Source organism: Muscardinus avellanarius (genome assembly GCF_963383645.1).
Source record: "Muscardinus avellanarius genome assembly, chromosome: 4".
Classification (NCBI taxonomy): domain Eukaryota; kingdom Metazoa; phylum Chordata; class Mammalia; order Rodentia; family Gliridae; genus Muscardinus; species Muscardinus avellanarius.
In genome coordinates, this window is record NC_137789.1 from 101,790,361 (window position 1) to 101,815,728 (window position 25,368).

Here is a 25,368-nt window from a genome sequence, read left to right on the forward strand (position 1 = left end):
TTCAAAGACAGCCTTGGCAAATATTATTGAGACCCTTTCTGAAAATAAATAATAATAAAAAGGGCTGGGGATGGGGCTCAGTGATAGAGCATTTGACTAACATGCTTAAGGCCCAGTTTAATCCTCAATACTGACAAAAATAAATTATATCTACATAAAATGTTGGTCTGTAGGTTTTTGCCTTTCCATAGGTTTTTTGTTGTTGTTTCTTTTTCTTTTTTCTTTTTTTTCTTTTTTTTGTGTTAGGGATATATAACTAAGTCTCATATGTTGATTGAAAAGGATTCCCTAATCCTCTGCTTTCTAAGGCTCTGTAGAATTGGTATTAATTCTTTCTTAAATGTTTTATACAATGACTAGGAAATTCTCCCAGGACAGGACTTTCATTTGCAAAAAGATTTTTTTTAAAACAGGGTCTCACTAAATTACTGAGGCTGGCCCTGTACCCACAATGCTCTTGTCTCAGCCTCTCAAGTACTAGGATTGTCATCACAACAGTTAAGATTTTTAAGCATAAATTCAATTAATTTTAATAGTTACGAAGTTAATCAGGCTTCCTATTTATGTTTTTTTAAAGTTTTGTTTTTTAAGGAATTTGTTCATTTAAATTATAAAACTTGCTGGGTGTGGTGGTGCACACTTATAATCTCAGCATTTGGGAGGCTGAGACAGGAGGATCTGGGTTTGCGGCCAGCCTCAGCTACTTAGTGAGGCCCTTCACAACTTAGTGAGATCCTGTTTCAAAATAAAGAATAAAAAATCGGGCTGGGGGTGTAGCTTGGAGGTAGAATGCCCCTGGGTTCCATCCCCAGTACCATATAAATAAATAAATAAATAAATAAATAAATAAATTCTCAACCTTAAGCAAGGCATGGTAGCACATGTTTGTAATCTCAGTACTTGGGAGGCTGAAACAGGAGGATTACAGGTTCATAGTCAGCCTCAGCTACTTAGACCCTCAGCAAGTTAGTTAGATCCCCTGTTTCAAAAATAAAGAATAAAATAGGTCTGGGGGTGTAGCTCAGAGGTAAAATGCTTCTGGGTTCAATCACACACACACACACACACACACACACACACACACACACACACATTATAAAACTTAGCAGGGCGCAGTGGCACATGCTTGTAATACCAGTACTTGGGAGGCTGAGACAGGAAGGATGACAGGTTCAAAGCCAGCCTTAGCAATTTAGCAAGACCCTCCACAACTTAGTAATACCCTGTTTCCAAATAAAAAATAAAATTGGGGCTTCTGGTGCCGGTCCCGCACTGGGCCCACCGCCCGCCAGCGCACCTCAGGGGTCCTGTCTCCCCTCCCTCCTTCTCTCTCATGCCTAGCGCAATGGCGGCGGTCACGCGGAGCAGCAACAGTTCTACCTGCTCCTGGGAAACCTGCTCAGCCACGACAATGTGGTCCGGAAACAGGCGGAGGAAACATATGAGAATATCCCAGGCCAGTCAAAGATCACATTCCTCTTACAAGCCATCAGAAATACAACTGCTGCTGAGGAGGCTAGACAAATGGCTGCCATTCTTCTGAGACATCTTTTGTCCTCTGCATTTGATGAAGTCTATCCAACTCTTCCGTCAGATGTTCAGACTGCCATCAAGAGTGAACTATTAATAATTATTCAGATGGAAACACAATCTAACATGAGGGAAAAAATTTGTGATATTGCTGCAGAATTGGCCAGGAATCTAATAGATGAAGATGGCAACAACTGGTGGCCCAAAGGTTTGAAGTTCCTTTTTGATTCAGTCAGCTCTCAAAACATGGGACTGTGGGAAGCTGCCCTTCACATATTCTAGAACTTTCCTGGAATTTTTGGGAATCAACAGCAGCACTATTTAGACATCATCAAACAGATGTTAGTTCAGTGTATGCAAGATCAGGAACATCCATCGATCAGAACCTTATCTGCTAGAGCAACAGCTGCATTTACACTTGCAAATGAGCATAATGTTGCTCTATTCAAACATTTTGCAGACTTGTTACCTGGATTCTTATAGGATGTGAATGACTCGTGCTACTAAAATGATGATTCAGTTCTAAAAATCCCTCGTTGAGATTGAAGATACTGTTCCAAAGTATTTGCGTCCTCACTTGGAAGCAACTCTACAGCTAAGTCTAAAGTTGTGTGGAGACACCAGCCTTAACAATAAGCAGCGCCGGCTCACCCTCGAGGTGATCATCACCCTCTCTGAGACTGCAGCTGCCATGCTGAGAAAGCATACTAGTATCATTGCATGGAAAATTCCTCAGATGTTAGCCATGATGGTGGATCTGTAAGAAGACGAGGACTGGGCCAACGCTGATGAGCTGGAAGATGACGACTTTGATAGCAATGCAGTTGCTGGTGAGAGCACTTTAGACCGGATGGCATGTGGACTTGGTGGAAAGCTTGTTTTGCCAGTGATCAAGGAACACATTATGCAAATGTTTCAAAATCCTGACAGGAAATATCAACATGCGGGGTTGATGGCCTTATCCGCTTGGGTGAAGGATGCCACCAGCAAATGGAAGGAATTCTAAATGAGATAGTGAATTTTGTTTTACTTTTTCTTCAAGATCCTCATCCAAGAGTAAGATATGCAGCGTGCAATGCTGTGGGTCAGATGGCTACAGATTTTGCACCTGGTTTCCAAAAGAAATTTCACGAGAAGGTGATTGCAGCTCTGCTCCAGACTATGGAAGACCAAGGCAACCAGTGGGTGCAGGCCCACGCCGCTGCCGCCCTCATCAGCTTCACTGAAGACTGCCCCAAGTCACTGCTTATTCCATACTTAGACAATTTGGTGAAGCATCTGCACTCATTATGGTACTTAAGCTTCAGGAGTTGATTCAGAAAGGTACCAAGCTAGTTTTGGAACAAGTTGTGACATCCATTGCATCAGTTGCAGATACTGCAAAAGAAAAATTTGTCCCCTACTATGATTTATTTATGCTGTCACTGAAGCACATTGTGGAGAATGCAGTTCAGAAGAAGCTCAGACTCCTGAGGGGAAAGACCATCGAGTGCCTCATTGGTCTGGCTGTTGGAAAGGAAAAGTTCATGCAGGACGCCTCAGATGTGATGCAGCTGTTGTTGAAGACCCAGACTGATTTCAATGACATGGAGGATGACGACCCTCAGATCTCTTACATGATCTCAGCATGGGCCAGAATGTGCAAAATCCTTGGGAAAGAATTTCAGCAATACCTTCCAGTGGTCATGGGGCCTCTAATGAAGATAGCTTCCATTAAGCCTGAAGTTGCGCTTCTTGGTACCCAAGACGTGGAGAATATGAGTGATGATGATGGCTGGGAGTTTGTGAACCATGGAGATCAGCAGAGTTTTGGTATTAAAACTGCAGGACTGGAGAAGAAAAATCAACCACTTGCCAGATGTTGGTTTGCTACGCTAAGGAGTTAAAGGAAGGTTTTGTGGAATACACCATACAAGTCATCAAACTGATGGTCCCTTTGCTGAAATTTCCATGATGGTGTTCGCGTGGCAGCAGCAGAGTCCATGCCTCTTCTCCTGGAGTGTGCAAGGATCTGGGGTCCTGAGTATCTCACACAGATGTGGCATTTCATGTGTGATGCTTTAATCAAGGCCATTGGCACAGAATCAGATTCCGGTGTTCTCTCAGAAATCATGCATTCTTTTGCCAAGTGCTTTGAAGTGATGGGAGATGAATGCCTTAATAATGAACACTTTGAAGAACTGGGAGGTATACTGAAAGCAAAACTTGAAAAACATTTTAAAAATCAAGAGTTGCGGCATGTTAAAAGACAAGATGAAGACTATGATGAACAGGTTGAAGAGTCACTACAAGATGAGGATGATAATGATGTTTATATTCTGACCAAAGTGTCAGATATTTTGCACTCGATATTCGGTAGCTACAAGGAAAAGGTGTTACCGTGGTTTGAATAATTCCTTCCATTGTCAACCTAATTTGCCCACATAGACCTTGGCCAGACAGACAATGGGGATTATGCATCTTCGAAGATGTCATGGAGCACTGTAGTCCAGCCTCGTTTAAGTATGCAGAATATTTCTTAAAGCCGATGCTTCAGTATGAGTGTGACAGCAGTTCAGAAGTCAGGCAAGCTGCCACATATAGCCTGGGGGTCATGACACAGTACGGCAGAGATAACTATCGCCCTTTTTGTACAGAAGCCCTGCCACTGCTTGTAAGAGTGATTCAGTCTGCGGATTCTAAGACCAAAGAAAATGTCAATGCTACGGAGAACTGCATCTCAGCAGTAGGGAAAATTATGAAGTTCAAGCCCGACCGTGTGAATGTTGAAGTCCTACCACACTGGTTGTCTTGGCTTCCACTGCATAAAGACAAAGAAGAGGCTGTTCAGACTTTCAGTTACCTCTGCGACCTGATCGAAAGCAATCACCCAATTGTTCTTGGCCCAAACAATACCAATCTGCCCAAAATATTCAATATAATCGCAGATGGAGAAATACATGAGGCCATTAAACATGAAAATCCTTGTGTCAAATGTTTGGCTAATGTAGTTCGCCAAGTACAAACTTTTGGAGGATTATGGACGGAATGCATAGCACAGCTCAGTCCTGAGCAGCAGGCAGCCATACAGGAGCTCCTGAACTCAGCTTGAAGGGCCTTAATATCACCCACCAGAAAACAAACTCCAAATAAACGTTTACCCTTTTGTTTAAAAATAAAATAAAATAAAATAAAATAAAATTGGGCTGGGGTATAACCTGGAGGTAGAATGCCTCTGGGTTCAACCCCTAGTACCAAAGTGAATGAATGAATAAATAAATAAATAAATAAAACTTTATTGGCTTAAATTAATATTCTTTATTAGCCTTTCAATATCTGTACTTTTTTATGGTAGTAGAGATGGAACCCAGGGGCTTTCTACCTCTGAGCTACACCCCCAGCCCTATTTTTTATACTTTATTTTGAAACAGGGTCTCACTAAGTTGCAAAGGGCTAGTAGATGAGGCTGTTCATGAACCCCAATCCCCGTCTCAGCCTCTCAAATGCTGGGATTACAAGCGCACACCACCATGCCCGGCTCTCAAGTATCTGTAATATCTGCATATAGCATTCTACCTCATTCCCGACACTGACAATTTATTTTATTTTTCTTGATTAGCATAATGGTTTATTAATTTTGTTAATTTGTCAAAGAACCAACTATGGCTTTGGTAAAATTTCTCTTTCATCATTTTTGTTATGCTGATTTCTGCCTTTTTATTTCTTAGTTTGTAGTTAAGAGTCTCACTATATTGCTGCGGCTGTTCTTGAACCTGGAATTCTATCTCAGACTCCCAGATACTAGTAATTACAGGCGTGCATCACCATGACTGGCTCGTTCCTTGTTTTCTAGCTTCTTCAGGTACAAATTAAGAAGACTGATTTTAAGCCTTCTTAATTCTAAGCTCTACTTTAGACGTATTCCACAAAATTTTTTCTTTTTGGTACTGAGTATTGAACTGAAGGGATTTATACCTCAGATATATTCTCAGCCCATTTAAAATGTTCTTCAAACAGGGTCTTGCCAAATTGCAAAGATTGGCCTCCAATTTGCAATCCTCTGGTCTCAAGTACTGGAATTACTAGACATATGCCACCATGCTCAACTTGATATTTTATTTTCATTGTCAGATAAAATATTTTCTAGTTCTTTTTGTGACTTTTTTCATCAACCCATGTTATTCTAAAATATACTGTTTAATATTTGCATATATATATTTTTTTTATGGTACTGGCAATGGAATCCTTTTACCTCCAAGCTACACTCCCAGACCTATTTTATATTTTTATTTGGAAACAGGGTCTTTTAAGCCGTGAGGCTGGCTTCAAACCTGTGCGATACTCCTGTCTTTGCCTCCCATGCATGGGGATTACAAGCGTGCACCACCATGCCCAGCTGCATGTTGCTTTCTAAATAGCATATTGTGAGTACTTCTGATTTACAGGTATATCCTAGCTCTCGATAATCTGAAATATGTTGAGACTTGTCTTAAAAGCCATCGGATGATCTATTTTAGTTAAAATGCTAGAAAAGCCGTGTTCAGTTTAACAATCTATAAATGTTAATTAGCTTAAGACAGCTGACATTGTCACTTAGATCTTCTTTATCTTTACTATTTTGAAAATGTCCTACTGAGTTAAAATCAGCATACTATAGAAATACATGCATAGCCATGTTTATTGAGGCACAAATCACAATATTCAAGTCACAAAATCAGCCTCGGTGCCTGTCAACTGATAAATGGTTAGAGAAAATATGGTTGATATACACAAGAGAATATTATTCAGCCGTAAAAAACAAAGTCATGTCATTTGCAAGAAAGTGGATGGAACTGGAGATCATCACATTAAATAAACCAGATAAGGTGGGCGAGGTAGTGCAAATCTGTAATCCTAGGACTTGAAACACTGAGATAGGAAAATCAAGGGTTTGAATCCAGCCTCAGCAACTTAAGACCCTGCCCTATTAAAAAAAAAGGGGGGGGGGTTGGAGGTATAGCTCAGAGGTAGAAGATCCTGGGTTTAATCCCCACATACATACACACAAAAAGGAAAGCCTGTGGTGATGCATGCTTGTAATCCCAGTACTTGGGAGGCTGAGACAGGAGGATCTAGGTTCGTGGACAGCCTCAGCTACTTAGTGAGGCGTTCTGCAACTTACTGAAACATTGTTTAAAAATAAAGAATAAAATAGGCTGAGGGTATAGTTCGGAGGTAGAATGCCCCTGGGTTCTATTCCCAGCACTTTAAAAGGAGGGGTAGCCAGGCAAAAACAAATGTTTCCTTTGTATATGGAATCTGGAATGTGTGTGGTGGGCGGGGGCATGAAAGTGGTAGAGAGACCACTAAAGAAGAAGGGGACAAGTGAGTGTAAAGAAGGGAAAGGGGAGTGAATATGAGCAAACGTTATTTACACATAAAAAGATGCCCAAACAAAACCAATTATTCTATGTAATAAAAACGCAATTAACAATAAAACATCCAGCTGGGTGTGGTGGCACACATTTGTAATCCCAGCACTTGGAAGACTGAGACAGGAAGATCTTGGTTCACAGACAGCCTCAACTAGTGAGGTCCTTTGCAACTCAGTGAGACTGTTTCAAAATAAAGAAAATAAAATAGGGCTTGGAGGTAGAATGTCTCTAGCTCCAGCGTTACTGAGCACCTGAAGCAAAGGTAAAGCAGCTAGCAATGTTCCAAATATTCAATCACTCTAGAGATAGACTTCTGTAGCTTGGAGGTAGAATGCCCCTGGATTTCATCCCTAGTAGAAAGAAAGAAATTAAGAAAGAAAGAAGGAGAGAGAGAGGGAGGGAGAGAAGGAAGAGAGGGGGGCAAGAGGAAGAAAGAAAGAAAAGAAAGAAAGAAAGAGAAAGGGAGGGAGGGAGGGGTAAGAGAGGAAGGAGGAAGGAAGGAAGGAAGGTCCTATAATCCTGAGATGGTAAAATATCAAGCTAGGATCACGACTACTTGTCCTTTTTTCCCCCCGTTTCTGCTACAAGTAAGTTTGTTAGGCATTAAGCACATAGACACTACTTCCTGATAAAAACCACCTCCCATTGTTATATGGTTTTAGATTTGGTACTATTTCCTTGTCTTAAAGTTTGTGTTATAGAGCCACTCCAACTTTGGCAGTAGTGTTTGCATGGTTTATCTTTCCCTATCGTTTTACTTTCATGATATTTGTGTATTTGAAATTAGTGTTTTTTCTTGGCTGTTCAGTTTGGCTATCTCTAACTGGTTTAGTGTGCTCACACTAAACTTTTGACTTGGTGGATATATATCTTTGGTTTCTTCCTTAGAGGTATAAAGATTTTGTTTGTTCTATTTGCTTCCTTTCTTGTTTTTCATTACTGCTACTTCTCTTCTGCCTTCCTTTAATGAAATACTTTCCAGTGATCTATCTTGAGTATTTTAGAAGCTCTAGCTTATCTACTTTTTTGTTACTGGTTGGACTAGGGATTGTGATACACATCTTTATCACAACCTATATACTACTTTACACTAAAATTGATAAATCTTACAATATCACTCCATCTGCCCTATCTATAAAGATTCTGGATAGAAGATTCTAAAAACTAGGTAATAGCCAGATGCAGTTTTCTATTTTGGATCCTTAAGCTAGTAGATGGCATTTTGAATATCAAAACTGTACAGAGGTTAAATAGGGAAATAGAGTTTTAGCCAAAATACTCAGCAGTTATTCATATTCTTTGTTCAGAGACATTCTACATGAGGTTATTCATCTATGCATCCAATATCAGGCCATTAACAGTGATTGTTGTTAACCTCTTCCAGTCTTGTGTTTTTTTGGTACTGGGGATTGAACCCAGGGCATTCTACTTCTGAGCTCTGTGCTACACCCCAGCTAACCCCAGCCCTATTTTTATTTTTTATTTTGAAACAGGGTTAAGATCCAAAATTTGTGTGTGATTTAGGTCTTTTATATTGACAGCCAGCATCCTTATGACAGTCATATGCACTATTCCTAAATGTAAGTGGGGAGACAGGAGGAAACTCTTGGGAAAGGTTCTACAATCTACTTTTGTGGCTAAAACTAGGAGAAGTTAAGGAATCTCCTTTTAAGTGCAGGAAGCATATAGGCTGATAACAAATAATAAAATTGAGAGACTAAAAAGCAGTTAGAAAGCCTCAAAAGCAAAGAGGTCTTGGGTCATATTCAGAGAAGCAAAATGACTTAAAGCAATATAGTAAGCATGCCAAGGGCATAACTATACAACCAGAAAACCACCATCCCTAACCAGCCCAAGCTGTTAAGAGTTTACATTCCATTCAGATGAGTGCTTAGAAGCACATAATACTTAACAAAAATTGGTTAAGCGATGTGTCATGTCTGAGGTGTAAATTCACCCAAATAACAGTGTTTGCTCTAAGAGTCGGCCACATCAAGTTTGAGACTTCTTCCTCCAAAACAGGTCAATAGACTTATGTTAAAGACAACATGTATATTGAAAGTAGCAATTTTATTTGAGTTAAAATTATTTACAAAAACCCAAAGACATACTTCATGAAACTGGTACAAACTATTTTTCCTGCCGTTGGCTTTTGCTCCAAAGATCACAGCTGAGAAATACTGTATAAAATAAAAATAGGATTGGATTCAGAAAAGTACTCTACTGTTCTAATTTCCAATTGGTAGTATTTACAGAAATATTTACAATGGAAAAAAAGGTTACTTTAAAACTTTAGTTAATTTGCAAGTCAGCCTCAAGTACCCTAAAATGCAGAGTTCTCTGAGGGTTAAAAACACACAAATGCACTGCAGTTGGTGAGGTGTTTATCTTTCCCCAACCCCACCAAAACCTGCATCTCTATCAGTGCTTGACAATTAGTTATTATTTAAAATAGCAAAAACAAAACAAAAACCTGTTAAACACTGAGGTAAATCAATTCTCAAATGATTACCAGTGTAACAGAAAAATGTAGTTCACCCTGATTGACTTCATCCAAATGTTTTATAATATCCCTTTACCATCGGCCATGTCAGTTTTATCAAATCTTTTTTTCTAAACCCAACGATTAATAAATATCAATGTTCTTAAAAATAATTAAACAAAATATATCTAACTAATTTAATTTATGGATATCATTCACCAATATGCCTTTAAAACAGTTAAGCTAGCTTTTATACTCAGGGCAAATACAATCTTAATTTTTTCCATGTTACACTGGCATACTATATTCTTAAAAGGTAATGGGGAGGAGTCTGGGGTAGAAGGAAGAAGAAAACAATCTGCCTGGAATCAGTTACTTCCTTATAGATTTCCCAACAATCTGCATTATCAAAAATAGGAAGACAATAGAAGGCAGCCACTGCATTAAAAAAACATTACAGCTGGCACTGATACAAGAGCCCCAGTTTGTCACTTTATACAAGGAAATAACAAAGTCTAAAAGGGTAAAAGTTAGACTTTTAGCTATTTTCCTCAATACACACCAAACCAATATTTTTATGGCTTCAAGTTTTACAAATCCAATGAAAAGACATGATGGAACTACCTGAAAGGTAAAAGTATTAACAAAATAGATCTTGGAAAGCCTGTCCTCAGGCCCAATTGATTAAAAAAAATATATATGTGTAACTAGTGGTCTGAACGATAAAAGAAAAATTTGCAATGTTGTAAAATTAAATGTTTTATGTGTGTTCCACAATTGTTTTCCAAATGACAACTGCTCTATGAATAAAGAATCTGGATGAAAAAAGGATTTTCTCTAAACCAGCAATTTTAAGGCTTTGCGCTATGCAATTGATCCTGTCACTATATAGAAGAATATACACATTATCTGGAAACATGAATTCCACATTGGTGTTTTAGCTTCCTTATATTTATTGTACTGAATATTAGAAAATATATCTAGAGATCCTCCCTCAAAACTCAACAATGTTTCAAGAGCCTCCCTAGCATTAAGTGTAAACTACCCTGGGTTTGTCTACTTTGCTTAATCCTTTAACAGGGCACATCATCATATATAACATTCCCTCAAACTGTTGTTTTCTTGCATCTAAGCTATGACACATTATGGCATGATATTGAAGATGGTCATGGTCTCAAAAGTTGAAAAATAGTTCAACACCCAAACCTAATCAAGAATAAAAAAATATACTATTAATCCCTTGTGTCTTTGGATTCCATCTAATTTTAAATATAGACAGTAGTTCAGGGAACAACAACAAAAAATTCACAAAATTATTAAAAGCTTTATTTACGATTGGAATCATTCAACAAAAAAGCAAAAGCAAATGAGCCTGAAAAAGGAACTAAGCTGTTGTCTAGAATGTCCTCAAAACATTCGATACCTCAGTAGCTAAGCTGCCTCTGCACCTGGCTGGCATGACAACAGTGGCTCAACATACACAGCAGTTGCACTAACAGCAGCACAAATTTTCCCCTTAAAACTTGCCCAGTCTGAAGCAAGAAAACAAGAGGAGGTATAAACTCTGCCAAGTACGTGTATTTAAATACTGCATGGAATTGTTAACAGCCTGGACCTTTCCCCTCATTTTTGATAGTTGCAGATTGATGTAGTAACTGTCATTTAGCAAATGCAGAATGCACGACGAAGAAATCAGGTGGTCTTAAAAATCCAAACACAAATGATACTGATGAATGTTCTTGGTATATCTTCAAGGACTTCTTTCATGACTTTTCTTTATCTAAGGATAGCTCCAGCATTACTGAGCACCTGAAGCAAAGGTAAAGCAGCTAGCAATGTTCCAAATATTCAATCACTCTAGAGATAGACTTCTGGCCTGTTGTTCCAACAGCACACTGAAAGGGTAGGGAAGAGAGTAATGGTTACTATTTGACAACAGTTTCGAAGTATTAAAGTTTAATGTTTTGTTGTTTTGTGTTTTTGTGGTACTGGGGATTGGACCCAGAGGAATTATACCTTCAAGTTACACTCCCAGCCGGATTGTTTTTTCTTATTTGGAAACAAGGTTTCTCTAGGTTGCTGAGAGTCATACTACTTGCTGAGGCTATCCTCAAACCTGCAAACATCCTATCTCAGCCTCCCAAGTACTGGGATTACAGGCATGCGCCACTTTTTTTTTTTTTGGTAGTGGGGTTGAACCCAGAGGCATTCTACCTCCAAGCTACACCCTCAGCCCTATTTTTTATTCTTTATTCTGCAACAAGGTCTAAGTTGTGGAGAGCCTTACTAAATATCTAAGGCTGACTGGGAACCTGCAACTCTCCTGTCTCAGCCTCCCAAGTACTGGGAATTACAAGCATGCGGCCACCATGCTTGCCTAAGTTTTTTTTTTTTTTTTTTTGGTGGGTCTAGGGATGGAACCCAGGGGCATTCGACCTCCGAGCTACATCCCCTGCCCTAGTTTTTATTCTTTTTTTTGAAACCGGGTCTCACTGAGTTGCAGAGGGCCTCACTAAGTAGCTGAGGCTGTCCAAGAACCGCGATCCTCAGGTCTCAGCCTCCTGAATGCTGGGATTACAAGCATGCACCACCACGCCCGGCTAACTTTTTTTTTTTAAACTAGGGATAGAACCCAGGGGCATTCTACCTCCAAGATACACCCCCAGCTTTATATTTTACTTTGAAACAAGGTCTCACAGCTGTGAGTGGTGGTGTACTTGTAATTCCAATACTTGGGAGGCTGGGACAGAAGGATCCCAGGTTCAAGAACAGTCTCAGATACTTAGTAAGGCCCTCTATAACTTAGTGGGACTGTGTTTCAAAATAAAATTTGGGCTGGGGGTATAGCTCAGAGGTAGAATGTCCCTGAGTTTAAACCTCAGAACCAAAACCAAAAACCAAAAACCAACCAAACAAACAGGATTGCTAAGGAAACTGGCAAAATTGATGCAGTGGGCTTTAGAACTGCAACTACAGCTGTGAGCCATCATACCAGACTTAAAATTTAACTTCTAAAGAAGTTACTGACCTGAACACTACAAATCAAAGTACAGAGATTAAACTGTGGCTTTTATATACTACAGCATTTTACCATAATGATTACCATAATGAAGAAAAATAAACCAATTATTAAACTTAAATGAGAATATTTTTCCCCAATCACTACAGCCAGCCAAAGTATTTTTATTTCTACTGTTGCTGTATTACACTGAAATTTAACACCACAACCGTGCATGGTAGCACTTGCCTGTAAACCCAGTACTTAGAAGGCTGAGACAGGAGGATCTCAGGTTTGCAATCAGCTTCATTAACTTAAGTAAGGCACTCTGCACTTTAGTGAGACCCTATTTCAAAATAAAAGAATAAAAGAGGGCTGGGGTGTAGCTCACAGTGTGAATGCCTCTGGGTTCCATCCTGAGTACCACAAAAATAAGTGAGTAAGTAAATAAATAAAAGCTCTAAGAATCACTTACAGTAAGATTCATGAAGCTTAGGAATTTCTTGAGCATCTCTGTCATTATTGAGAAGTCTCCTTCTGGCAGGTATTCCCGCACAGTGGTTACATTGATCTGAGTAAAGAAAAAAAAAAATAAAATAAATAAATAAATAAATAAATAAATTTGGTCAGCTGGCAGAAAACAAGAGTATAACCCTTACTCAGAGCCATTAGCCTTGGCATCTGTCCTGTTGTAAACGTCTACGAGGTCCTTGGAACATCTTGGTTATTCCCTTTCCTTTGCACATGCTCTATTTCCTACCTCACCACCGCCTCAGAAAGAAAGGGAAGAAGGCAAACCTGGCGAAGGCTAAAGAGGAACATCTACATGCATATTCACTTCTATAAACGAACAGAGAAAGGCCTGGAACAATGACCTGCACCGCTGGATGTGTGAATGTGTGGGCATGCCCTGAGATCAGAGCTGCTCATGAGATAAAAAGATCAGAGAAATTTTCTCATGCCCCACAAGTAAATTATGTAGGTCAGGAATTAACTAGATTTTTCTAAAATATATGTGGTATAAAAGTTCTGGACCAATGCCAAGAGAGTCAATTAAAGTGTTTCCCTTCATTGTTATCCCCCCTCTAACTCCTCTAAGAACTGGGGATTGAACCCAGGAGCATTCTACCTCCGAGCTACATCCTCAGCCCTATTTTTTATTCTATATTTTGAAACAAGGTCTAAGTTGTAGATGGCCAGCTGAGGCTGGCCACAAACTTGTGATCCTCCTGTATCAGCCTCCCAAATACTAGGATTACAAGCATGTGCAACCACACCTGGCTATTTCCCTTCATTATTAATATGAAGCATCAAACTATAAATAGACCAACCTGAGATAAGAAAAAAATTACATGGCCTATTTAAATCTGTTGTATTTAGTTTTTTTTTTTTTCATTTATTTAACTTATTGCAGTACTGAGAATGGAACCCAGGGGCATTCTACTTCTGAGCTATTCCTCCAGCACTATTTTTTTATTCTTTTTTAAAATTTTATTTATTTATTATTTTTTTGGTGGTACTGGGGGTGGACCCTAGAGGCTATCTACCTTGGGGCTATACTCCCAGACCTATTTTCTATTTTATTTGGAAACAGGGTCTCATTAAGTTGCTGAGAGCCTAAGTAGCTGAGGCTGGCTTTGAACCTGTGTGATCCTCCTGTCTCAGCCTCTCAAGCGCAGTACAAGCGTGCGCCACCACGCCTGGCTTGTTTTATTTTAAAATGTTTAATTTAAATTTTCAGGAAGACTAAAAAAATCTCTTCTAATAAAGACTCAGCCATAATAAAAAGAGAACAAAAGTATGTTCTCCTGAGTTTGAGGACACAAGTTAAAAAGAGTTTTTTAAAGCCAGATGTGGTGGTGCAAAAAGGCAAGAAACATATCTAGGACTCTATGAATTCAAAATATTTCCTACAACTTAATAACTTTATCATCTCTTATAAAGACAAGACCTGCAGACAAACATGAATAGGAATTAACGTGGGAAAAATGACCCAAGACAAACTGCATGTGGTATTAACAAAATCTCAAGTCATTACTTAACATGAACAAATTTGACTGAACCTAGGCTATGTACAAAAGCAAATACCTAAAAATTGGGTGTGTGTGTGTGTGTGTGTGTGTATGTGTGTGTGTGTGTGTGCTGGTGATTGAACTCAGGACTTTATGCATGAAAGGCAAGTATGCTACCACTAAGCTATGTCTCAGCCCCCAAATCTTTAATATGCCCATTGCTTTTAATGAGACCCTCCTGTTTCTTCCTCCTTCCCTTTGTATAGTATGTGCTTCTCATTTACTCTTAAATTCTTGTCCCTGGAAATAAGGAAAAAGGCTGTGCCACAGGGGAAAAAGATCTCACAGGGCTTTAAGAGCCAGGATGACAACTTTGGTCTTGGTCCTGCAAGTAGTAGGTGCCTAGAGGGCAGGTTGGTGTGCATTTTAGACTAACATTATAAATATCAAAGAGCTGGCCAAGACTGACTTTGAAAATTAACCAAAATTTAAGACAAATACAGGTACTAAGTACAGAAAAGGTGGTAGGGTGAGGCAACAGAAAGAACTCCATGGCAAAAATTAGGAAATGTGAGTGGGTAGATGGCCCCAGACACCAAAGATAGCACAAGTGCCCCTCAAATGAAGCCATCATTTACCATTATACTCTTTCCTCCAAAACTCCGGTTAAAACAGAGATGGCCCTTGACTTCTCCTAAAGCTAATGCTCACTGTAGATCTCTACTCCTTCTTGTTCCTTAAAGTCCTTGCTCCGAGGGAAAATCTTTCATTTGAAAATATGGCTCTTTTACTTACCTTTTGCTTATCCACCTGTCCTACAGGAACATTCATAATGATGCTGACATACCCCTTATGTACTGTCTTTACTCCTCAGCAGACTGTCCAATGGCCATAACCCTCAACTTCTGTGCTTTCTTCAGCCTGATTAACTTGACATTCATATTTTTCATAGGTAGATCCCGATGATCTACATTGCTCAGAGCAATCTCATTTGCTTAGCCTATGACTGAGTCAAACAAAAGCATGTGAACCCACGCTGATCAAAATGGGAGTATGTCTACTTGGTAAAAGGAGAAAAACAAGTGTCTTCAAAAGAAACATATAGGAGATGACACCTACTATTGCTGGCCATTGTTCAATTAGATGGGAGTCAGCTACAGTCAGCTTGTGGCCATGACAAGTCTCATCCTTTAGTAAAGGATGCGACAACATGAAGAGGACAACATTTTTTTTTTTTTGGTGGTACTGGGGTTTCTGGAAACCCTTCTACCTCCGGGCTACACTCCCAGACCTATTTTATATATTTTTTTTATTTGGAAACAGGGTCTCTTAAGCCAGCACAGCTGGCTTCGAACCTGCGCGATCCTCCTGTATCCACCTCCCAAGCGTGGGGATTACAAGCATGCGCCACCACGCCTGGCAAAGAGGACAACAGTTTAAAGACAGAAATTATCTGAGTCCCTGAACTCACTGAGGCACAAAAATAAACCAGATGTGACTTTGCCCTCTTATAGAAGCCAGCTAAACACAGAGAGGCTTTATACTATTCCTTCTTTCACTCCAACCAGAAGTATTTGAATGAACACTCATCAAACAAAAGCTAGTTCTCATTAGAACTAATGTACTCTTATTCTGGGATATATCTTGAAAATCTCAACAAATCTATAAAATTTTCTGATGTTATATACTATCTTAATCTTATTTATTTATTGATTGATGGTACTGAGAACTGAACACAGGGGGCATTCACTCTCTGAGCTACACACCAACCCTACTTCTTTATTTTGAAACAGGGTCTCAGTAAGGTGCAGAGGGCCTCAGTAAGTTGCTGAGGCTGGCCATGAACATGCAATCCTCCTGTCTCAGCTTCCCGAGTACTAGGATGACAAGCATGTGCCGCCACGCCCACTTTAATTTTAATTTAATGTGTGCAAAGTTTCGTTTTAATAAGATTAAAAACAGCCTCTTTTTTTAAAAAAAAAAAAGGGGGACTTCTGGGAAGATGGCGACCGAGAGAAGCGGGGCTTAAGAGCCCCACTAACAACAAATCTCCATTACCACAAAATCAGCGCCTTTCATAGCCAAAAAACACCATCACCAGTGAAACAAAAAATCACCAGGCTCCAGAGAGAAAGCGGACTGAGAACAGAGCCACAGAGGAGATAACCGGCCTTGCGCCCGAGGACGCGGCAGACGCGGCAGCAGCGCCATACTGCCGGCGGCACCGGCGAATTCACGGGACGGCTACAGCAAGCCGAGGTGAGCCACTGCGGAACAGCTAGGCGGGATTTCTCCGCTCAGAGAGCATCTAAAGCTCCCAGTGGCCCAGCTCAGCACACGCTGCAGGGATTCAGAGTAGAAATCAAAATCAAGAAGAAAAACGCCAGCCCCATAGCCGAGGGCATAGCAGCGGCGCCATATTGCCACCGGCGGCAGCAGCAGCGAATTCAGCGAGGCCAGTACAGCTACATCTGCGTACTCAAGAACCGTGAGTCAAATTGTGGGCCACAGAGGAGAAATCCCAGTACTGTACTCCCTGGGACTTGACCCAGTGGGGGAGGGGCGGTGGCAGAGATATCACACCATAGGAGAACGTGCAACCTGGCACCCCCCACAGTCTAAAGCAGCCTCTATCGACTCTCTGGGTCGGAGACTCTGTGATAAAACCCAGTAAAGGAGTAGTGGGGTCCGAGATACTTCTGACTCGAGATCTAGAACACCTTAAGGGAAGTCATAGTGACCCAAGGGAAGAACCCAGAGAAGGCACAAACATCGGAAATCATGGGAAAGAGGAATAATACTGGAGCAATTAATGCCCACAACCCCACAACATCAGAACCCGATAAAACTGAAAATCAGAGATTTCTAGAAGATCAAATCAGGAAAATAACTGTAGAAATAATAGAGGTGCTTCGAAAAGAACTCAGAGAGAGCCAAAAAGAGATAAAGGATGCAATTAATGAAGTAAAGGCCTCAATTCAAAGCACAAACAACCGATTAGAACACATGGAAAACAGAATCTCGCTCTTAGAAGATGAGCAATCCAAAAATGAACTCATAGTTTCTAATCTAGAAAAAAATATCCGACAACAGGAATCTGATATTGAAGAAATATGGGCCCATTTTAAGAGAGCTAACCTAAGAATAATTGGAATAGAGGAGGGAAAAGAAAGTGAAACCAAAGGGATCAACAATCTCTTCAAAGAAGTAATAGCAGAAAAATTTCCAAACATAGAGCAAGAGGTTGATACAAAGGTCCAGGAAACTTATAGAACTCCCTTTAGACAGGATCGGAGAAGAGGATCCCCACGCCACATAATTGTCAAAATGACCAATGTGGAAGCCAAGCAGAGAATCTTAAAGGCAACAAAAACAAAGGACCAAGTGACATTCAGAGGCAAACCAATTAGAATCACTCCAGACTTCCCAAACCAAGTCATGAGAGCCAGAAGGGCTTGGAGTAACATATTCCAAACTCTGAAAGAAAACAACTTCCAGCCAAAAATTTCCTACCCAGCAAAACTTTCTATCAAATTAGATGGAAAAATAAGAAGCTTCCATGACAAACAGAAACTGAAGGAATTTATGTCTTCAAAATCAGCACTAGAGAAAATACTCAAAGAGATTAACTACAAAGAAGAAATAGGTAACACATACCAGAACCAGAGAAACAAGAGTTTCCATCCAACAGACAACTAAGATTGGTTATCTGTGGAGATTCATTATTTATGTTAGTCTTTTACCTATCTCTAAATGGTATTGTTTGCCTTTATTGTTGTTAATTTTTAGGATTTCTAGTTGGAATATTAATATACCTTCAGATATAGCAATTGGAAATATTTTATCCCATTCTATTAGTAACTGTTAACTCTGTTTACATTGTCTTTGGATATACAATATTTTTTTATTTTTTAGGGAGTCTGTATACTCCTCTGTTGCCTGTGCCATTGAAATCATAACCAAGAAATCACTGCCAATTTCAATGTTGTGAGGTTTTATGACCCAGATTTTCTCCTAAAAGTTTATAGTCTTAAGATTTATATTTAGGTCTATTATCTATTTTGAGTTAATATTTGTATATGGGATTAGGTAAGGGTCCAATTTTATTCTTTTCCATGTAATTATTATTTTTAACAATATTTAGTTAAAAGATTATCATTTCCACCACCAAATGTTCGTGGAAACTTTGTCAAAAATAACTTGACAATATAGGGAAGAATTTAGCTCTAGGCTTTTATTTAACTCCAATGGTTTATATATCTGCCTTTAGAATAGTACTACACTGTTTCAATTATTGTAGCTTTATATGGTTTGAAATCAGAAAATATATATATCTTCTAGCTTTGTTCTTTTTCAAGATCGTTTTGGGTACCTAGAGTCCATATTCCATATTAGGATAGATTTTTTTCTGAAAAATAAATATATAAATATATGATAGTTTTACCTAAAAAAATAGAAAAAAAATATTCTCTGGTAAGAAAGAAAGCAAAAAGAAATATTGAAATGTTATCTTTAAGTCATCAAAAGCTTGGTATCAGACAAATGAAACTGTTATGTGAGATTATCATTTTTAATTTTAGATAAATTGCCATAATACTAGATGTCAACTACTAAGCCAAGCATGGGAAGGAGGGATAGGGAGAGAATGGGGTGGGGATTGGGTGGGGGTTGACTGGGAAAAGTGTGCATGTATGTCTACAAAAGTATGTATCTTACTATGATGTATGAATACAGTGCACCAATAAAAAAAAAAAAAAAAGTTAAAAAAAATCTGCTTTTTAAAAAATCTCAGCCTAGCCGGGCGTGGTGGCGCACACTTGTAATCCCCACGCTTGGGAGGCGGAGACAGGAGGATCACGCAGGTTCTAAACCAGCCGAGCTGGCTTAAGAGACCTTGTTTAAAAAAAACAAAACAAAACAAAAAAAACCCTCAGCCTGACTCCAATAGGTATAACAGTTCTAATAAATTCATAAAGATTAACAATCCACTTCATCCCAAGCCTTACTCAGTAAAACCTATATTAGAAAGAAGGAGAGAGAGATCTCCAGGGTATAAAAAAAGAAAACTATTAAGTAGCTTAAAGGAAACTACAGCAAGGGCTAGACACTTCCTCCCTTTTTTCTTCCACAGGGAAGAAATAAAATTGCTTACATAAATCAACTAAAAGCCTTTCTGTAATAAAGCAGGTATAGTTGAAAAATTTAAGTGAATTAGAACAATATGAAACAGGAGCGAATTGTTTTTTACCCCAGTACTTGGAATTGAATCCAAATATACTCTACTACTAAGCTATACCCCTAGCCCTTTTTGTTTTGAGCCAGTGTCTCACTAAGTTGCCCAGGCTGGCCTTGAATTTGTGATCCTCCTGTCTCAGTTTCCCAAGTATAGTGAATAGATATGTGTACCATCATGGCTGATTTATATGAAAATTTTTACAAATATTGAGAGAGCATCTCTGAACTCTTACTTACTGGACTTTCCTGGCAGAGGCACCCAAGAAGCAGAGCGGTGTAGGAGGCCACGATGCAATCCTCCATGTGTTTGCCAGCATGCTGAAGGGCTGAGAGAGTTGAAACAGGAATTACAAAAGTATATAAATAGCATAAACCCCATAATAACATACATTCTGTTACTTTTCTAAAAACTAGTTAGACATCAACAAATGGTGCTAAGACAACTGGATATTCCAAATTAATAAAAATTAACTAAAATGCAGTAGGGACCCAAATAAAAGGACTGAAATCATAACCCGCTGAGTTAAAATTTTAACAAAGGACACCACTAACAAAGTGAAGACAACCCACAGAATGGGAGCATACAATCTTGTATTTGATAAGGGTCAAGTAGTCAAAATACATAAAAAATTCTTATAACTCAGTAACAAAAAACAACACAATTAAGCCGGGTGTGGTGGTGCATGCCTGTAATCCAGCATTTGGGAGGCTTAGCCTGAAGGATCATGGTTCACGGACAGCCTCAGCCATCTAGTGAAGCCCTCCACAACTTAGTGAGAACCTGTTTCTTTTTCTTTTTTTTTTTTTTTTTTTTGGTGGTACTGGGGTTCCTGGAAGCCCTGCTATCTCCAGGCTACACTCCCAGACCTATTATTTTTATACTTTTTATTTGGAAACAGAGTCTCTTAAGCCAGCAAGGCTGGCTTTGAACCTGCGTGATCCTCCTGTCTCCACCTCCCAAGCGCGGGGATTACTAGTGTGAGCCACCATGCCTGGCAAGACCCTGTTTCAAAATAAGAATTAAAAAATAAAGCAGGAGGTGTAGCTCGGAGCTTGGATGTCCCTGGGTTCCATCCCCAGACCCCCCCCAAAAAAATTTTAAAAGTGGGCAAAGGACTTGAACACATGTTTCTTAGAAAAATATATAAAATGCCAATAAGCAAGTGGAGATGTTCCACATAGTTATTGGGGGACTGCAATTGAAGCCACAAGAAGATATCACTACATACCCACTAAAGCCCTCCCCCAAATTTTAAAGATAATTTTAGAGGGCATGGATAAAACAGCAACCTTCCTATATTAATGAGAGAAATGTAAAATGCTACAACTATACTGGAAAACCATTTGACATTTCACCAAAATATTTAATAGTTAACATATAATCCAACAATCTACTCCTATATATATATATATATCCAAGTGAAATGAAAACATTTAACTACAAAAAAAACTAGTACACAACTATTCACAGTAGCATAATTTGTAACCTTTAAAAAGTAGAACAGTCAGGTATGCCGGCAAATATCTAGAATTCAAGCTATTTAGGAGGCCAAGGCAGGCAGATCACAAGCTCCAGGCCAACCTCAGCAACTTAGTGAAACTATATCTCAAAATAAGTTGTTCAGCCGGGCGTGGTGGCTGCACCATGCTTGTAATCCCCGCGCTTGGGAGGCAGAGACAAGAGGATAATGCAGGTTCAAAGCCAGCATGGCTGGCTTAAGAGATCCTGTTTCCAAATAAAAATATAAAAAATAGGTATCTGGGAGTGTAGCCTGGAGGTAGAAGGGTTAGAAAGAAAGAAAGAAAGAAAGAAAGAGAGAAAGAAAGAAAGGAAGGAAGAAGAGAGAAAGAGAGAAAAGTTGTTTAAAAAAAAGAAAGAAAAAAAAAGAAATAACTCAATTGTTCTTCAATGGATAAATAGATGAACAATATGTGGTACTCTAATACAATGAACTATTACTTGGCTATACAAATAAGTACCACAAAACATGCTGCTATGTATAGATGACTTAGAGAAGCCCATCATAAAAGGACATGAATTATATGATTCCTTTAACAGGAAATGTCTGAATAGGCAAATACACAGAGAAACAGTAGATTAGTGGTTGCTTATAGCTGAGGAAGGAGAATGTAGGGGTAATGACTAGTAATGGTTATGTAGTTTCTTCAGGGCTGATAAAAAATAATTGGCATTAGTAATACAGGTGTACAATTCTGTGAATTATACTGAGAACTACTACATTATTCTTTTTTTTTTTTTTTTGGTGGTACTGGTGTTCCTGGAAGCCCTTTTACCTCCGGGATACACTCCCAGACCTATTTTATACTTTTTTATTTAGAAACGGCCTCTTAAGCCAAAGCAGCTGGCTTCGAACCTGTGCGATCCTCCTGTCTCCGCTTCCCAAGTGTGGGGATTACAAGCATGCGCCACCACGCCCGGCTACATTATTTATTTAAAAAGGTCCGCTTGTAATCCCAGCATTCGGAAAGCTGAGACTGGAGGATCGTGGTTGGCGGACAACCTCAGCTACTTAGTGAGGCCCTCTGCAACTAATAAGACCCTGTTTCAAAATAAGGAATAGAAAATAGGACAGAGGATGTAGCTCAGAGGTCGAATACCCCGGGTTCCACCCCCAGACCCACAAAAAAGGGTAACTTTAATAGTATATGAATTATATTTCAACAAACTATCATTGAATAAGAACTACTAATCAACCAAAATTATCATTATACCAAAGGAAAAATAAAAACTTAATAGCTCAGTTTCTTAGAAAACACAAATTTCTTACAATATCAGAACAGAAGGCATTTAACTTGTGGAAGAATAAACTTAACAAAAAGAAAAATGTCTCATAATCAACTAAGACTGCTTCCTAGCTAGGTGAAGAAGCTGGACACACTAAATTTTATAACCTTATGCGCATGAAATTACAAACTACTAGGTTTACAGAATTTATAAAAATGATAAATCAAGTATCACAATTCCTGACAATAGATACTCAATAAATGTTTGATTAGTGAAGAAATTCTTTTCAGTATATTTGCCACTTAGTAGTACTAATCCTTTAAGAACTACTACTGTAATTATATGACCAATAGATCTCAGTTTGAAGTAAAGCTGAAAAAGGAATCTCAAATATTCAAAACTGGAAAACCCATAATGTTCATCTGCTACTTTTTACAAAAAAAATAAAGGAGGGGAGGGCCCATGAAGAAAAAGTGACTAACCATACCATCACTAGCCAGTCTGTCACTGATGTGCACCTTCCTCACTGCTGGCAAAAACTGCTCTAAGCACTGAACTATTAAAGCTTATCTGGATTGAACCAGGGAGGTCTTGAAGTAATAGATACATCACGACAAGAGATGAATAAATTTTGAAGAGAGAAATTCACCAAGTGATGTGTGCCTGTATGCTTGAATCACTTTGAGCCTCACTGTGATGCATAATTACAATGCCAATGAAAGTATAAAAAAGTTTTAAAGACTAAAAATAATCATTATTCTCAATCTGAATACACCACTCAAAATAAACATACCTTTATTGAGGTCAAGTTCTTCATCATCATCCTCCTTCTTCTGTTTCTCCTCTGTACCATCGGTCTTTTCAGTTGACACCCACTGTATTTCTCCGCTTGTTTCCTGCCACTCCCCACTCTTATCATGCTGAGTGGTGGGAGCGTCTTTGATCAACTCATCTGTTTTGCTTTCTGCCAACTGGGCTGCTCGCTCACGTTCAAGAAATAGCTGGTAAAAAAATTGTTTTTGAAAGTCATTACAAAGACATTACCAACCAACTTATATGCCAAATATTTTGCTTTAGGTAAGTGGAGGAAGAAAAAAAAGGTAAGTGAAAAATTTGGGCTAAAAATATAGCTCAATATTAGAGTGCTTCCTATCATGCCCAAGGCATCCATTAGGACTGCTAGCATTGCCCAAATCCCCACAACCCCAGACACACACTAAAACAAGGAAGAAGAAAAGTTACCTGGTGAATTTAAATAAAAGCTTCCCCTTTATCCTACTGAGAGCCAAAACAGAAGTATAAAATGCTGCTAGGATTTGTTCAGATAATCTATTAATGATGTAAGCACTGCTCACAAAAAAACTAAATCATTTTTTTTCTTTTTTTGTGTGTGTGCTACTGGAGATTGAAGCCTGGGATATACCATCTCTGAGATACAATCCCAGCCCTTTTTTTTGTTTCTGAAATAGGGTTGCTTTGATTTTGTTTTTGAAATAGGGTCTCACTAGGTTGCTGAGACTAAGTTGCTGAGGCTATCCTCGATTCTGTAATCCTATCTCAGCCTCCCAAGTCCTGGGATTGTAGGCATGTGCCAACATGCCAGGTTTTAATGATTTTTCTTAATTTAAATAGTTGACAAATAAGCAAAAAATTATAAGGCGTAGCCAGCTGTGGTGGCGCACGCTTCTAATAATCCCAGTACTTGGGAGGCTGAGACAGGAGGATTGCGCAGGTTCGAAGCCAGCCTCAGCTACTTAAGAGAGGCTGTCAGCAACTTAGTGAGACCCTGTTTCCAAATAAAATATAAAATAGGTCTGGGAGTGTAGCCTGGAGGTAGAAAGCCCCTTGGGTTCCATTTCCAGTACCACCACCACCACCACCACCACCAAAAAAAAAAAAAAAAAAAAAAAAAAAAGAGACTTATGCATACTGGATAAATTAACAAAGTATAGAAGAGCCCTGAATAAAACTACATAATGTTAGGAGGAAAGAAAGCAACACGTTCTCTTTCCATTTGAAGACATAAACAAGAATCAGTAAAAGTAAAAAGCAAAAGTATCAGAAAGAACTAGATTTCAACAATATTAACATGTAGAGATACATTCCAAAGGGCACACACTACATTCCTTTCCTTCACTTACTTTATTTTTCCCTATGCTGCTACTAATATACTCACTCATACATTTTGGAAAATGCTCCAAGTTAATGAGAATAGACTGAAAATCAAAAGCCAAGCAGGACTCCAAGAGCTGTTGAATATACAGAAGAGTGGTGCTCAAACAGTAGGTACTAAGATAACACCCTTGGGAAAATAAAGCAATTCCCAGAAATGGTCCAAGAATCTGAGACCCTCTTGGGGAGTATGGAATGCCAAGACTACATTCTTCATAATACGAAGAGGTCAAATGACTTCTTTAATTCTCTCCAAATGTATAGAAGAATCATAAAGATTCTACATACCATGTGATTATGCCATTACTCTAGTGGCTAATGTAATTTTTTTAAACTTTTTTTATTTTTTTTTTGCAGTACTGGGGATGGAACCCAGGAGCATTCTACCGCCATACCCCCAGCCCTACTTTTAATTTATTTATTACTTATTTAGAGGTACTGGGGATGGAACCCAGGGGCAATCTAAGACTGAGTGACACTCACAGCCCTATTTTTTTTTCTTTATTTTGAAACAGGGTCTCACTGAGTTGCAAAGGGTTAAGTACCTGGGGCTGGCTTTGAACCTGTGCAATTCTCCTGTCTCAGCCTCCAAATGCTGACATTACAAGCATGCGCCACCACACCAGCTTATTCTTTATTTTAAAACAGGGTCTCACTTATTTACAAAGGGCCTCAGTAGCTGATGCTGTCCGTGAAGCGCGATCCTCCTGTCTCAGATTCCCAAATGCATGGATTATAAGCATGTGCCACCACACTTGGCTCAACTTTTTGTTTCTAATTCAGTAAATGCAGATGGTTAT

The 25,368-nt window shown here is 39.0% G+C and overlaps 1 protein-coding gene and 1 pseudogene across 3 annotated transcripts in view; one reads left to right on the plus strand and one right to left on the minus strand.

Annotated features, from left to right (window-relative positions):
• Positions 1-1,365: 1,365 nt before the first annotated feature.
• Positions 1,366-4,621, plus strand: LOC308262103 (importin-5-like; annotated as a pseudogene). The gene has a single exon. The product of its transcript is annotated as an importin-5-like (transcript).
• A 6,613-nt stretch (positions 4,622-11,234) lies between these two features.
• WAPL (WAPL cohesin release factor) overlaps positions 11,235-25,368 on the minus strand; it is a gene marked incomplete at both ends in the record, with an annotated part of 96,812 nt that continues 82,678 nt past the window's right edge. For both annotated transcript variants that reach the window (XM_080695358.1, XM_080695357.1), the window contains 4 exons: positions 11,235-11,300; positions 12,879-12,974; positions 19,888-19,976; positions 23,190-23,397. In XM_080695358.1, coding sequence (XP_080551484.1) covers positions 11,235-11,300; positions 12,879-12,974; positions 19,888-19,976; positions 23,190-23,397 — 459 coding nt within the window. The remainder of the gene's footprint in view (positions 11,301-12,878; positions 12,975-19,887; positions 19,977-23,189; positions 23,398-25,368) is intronic.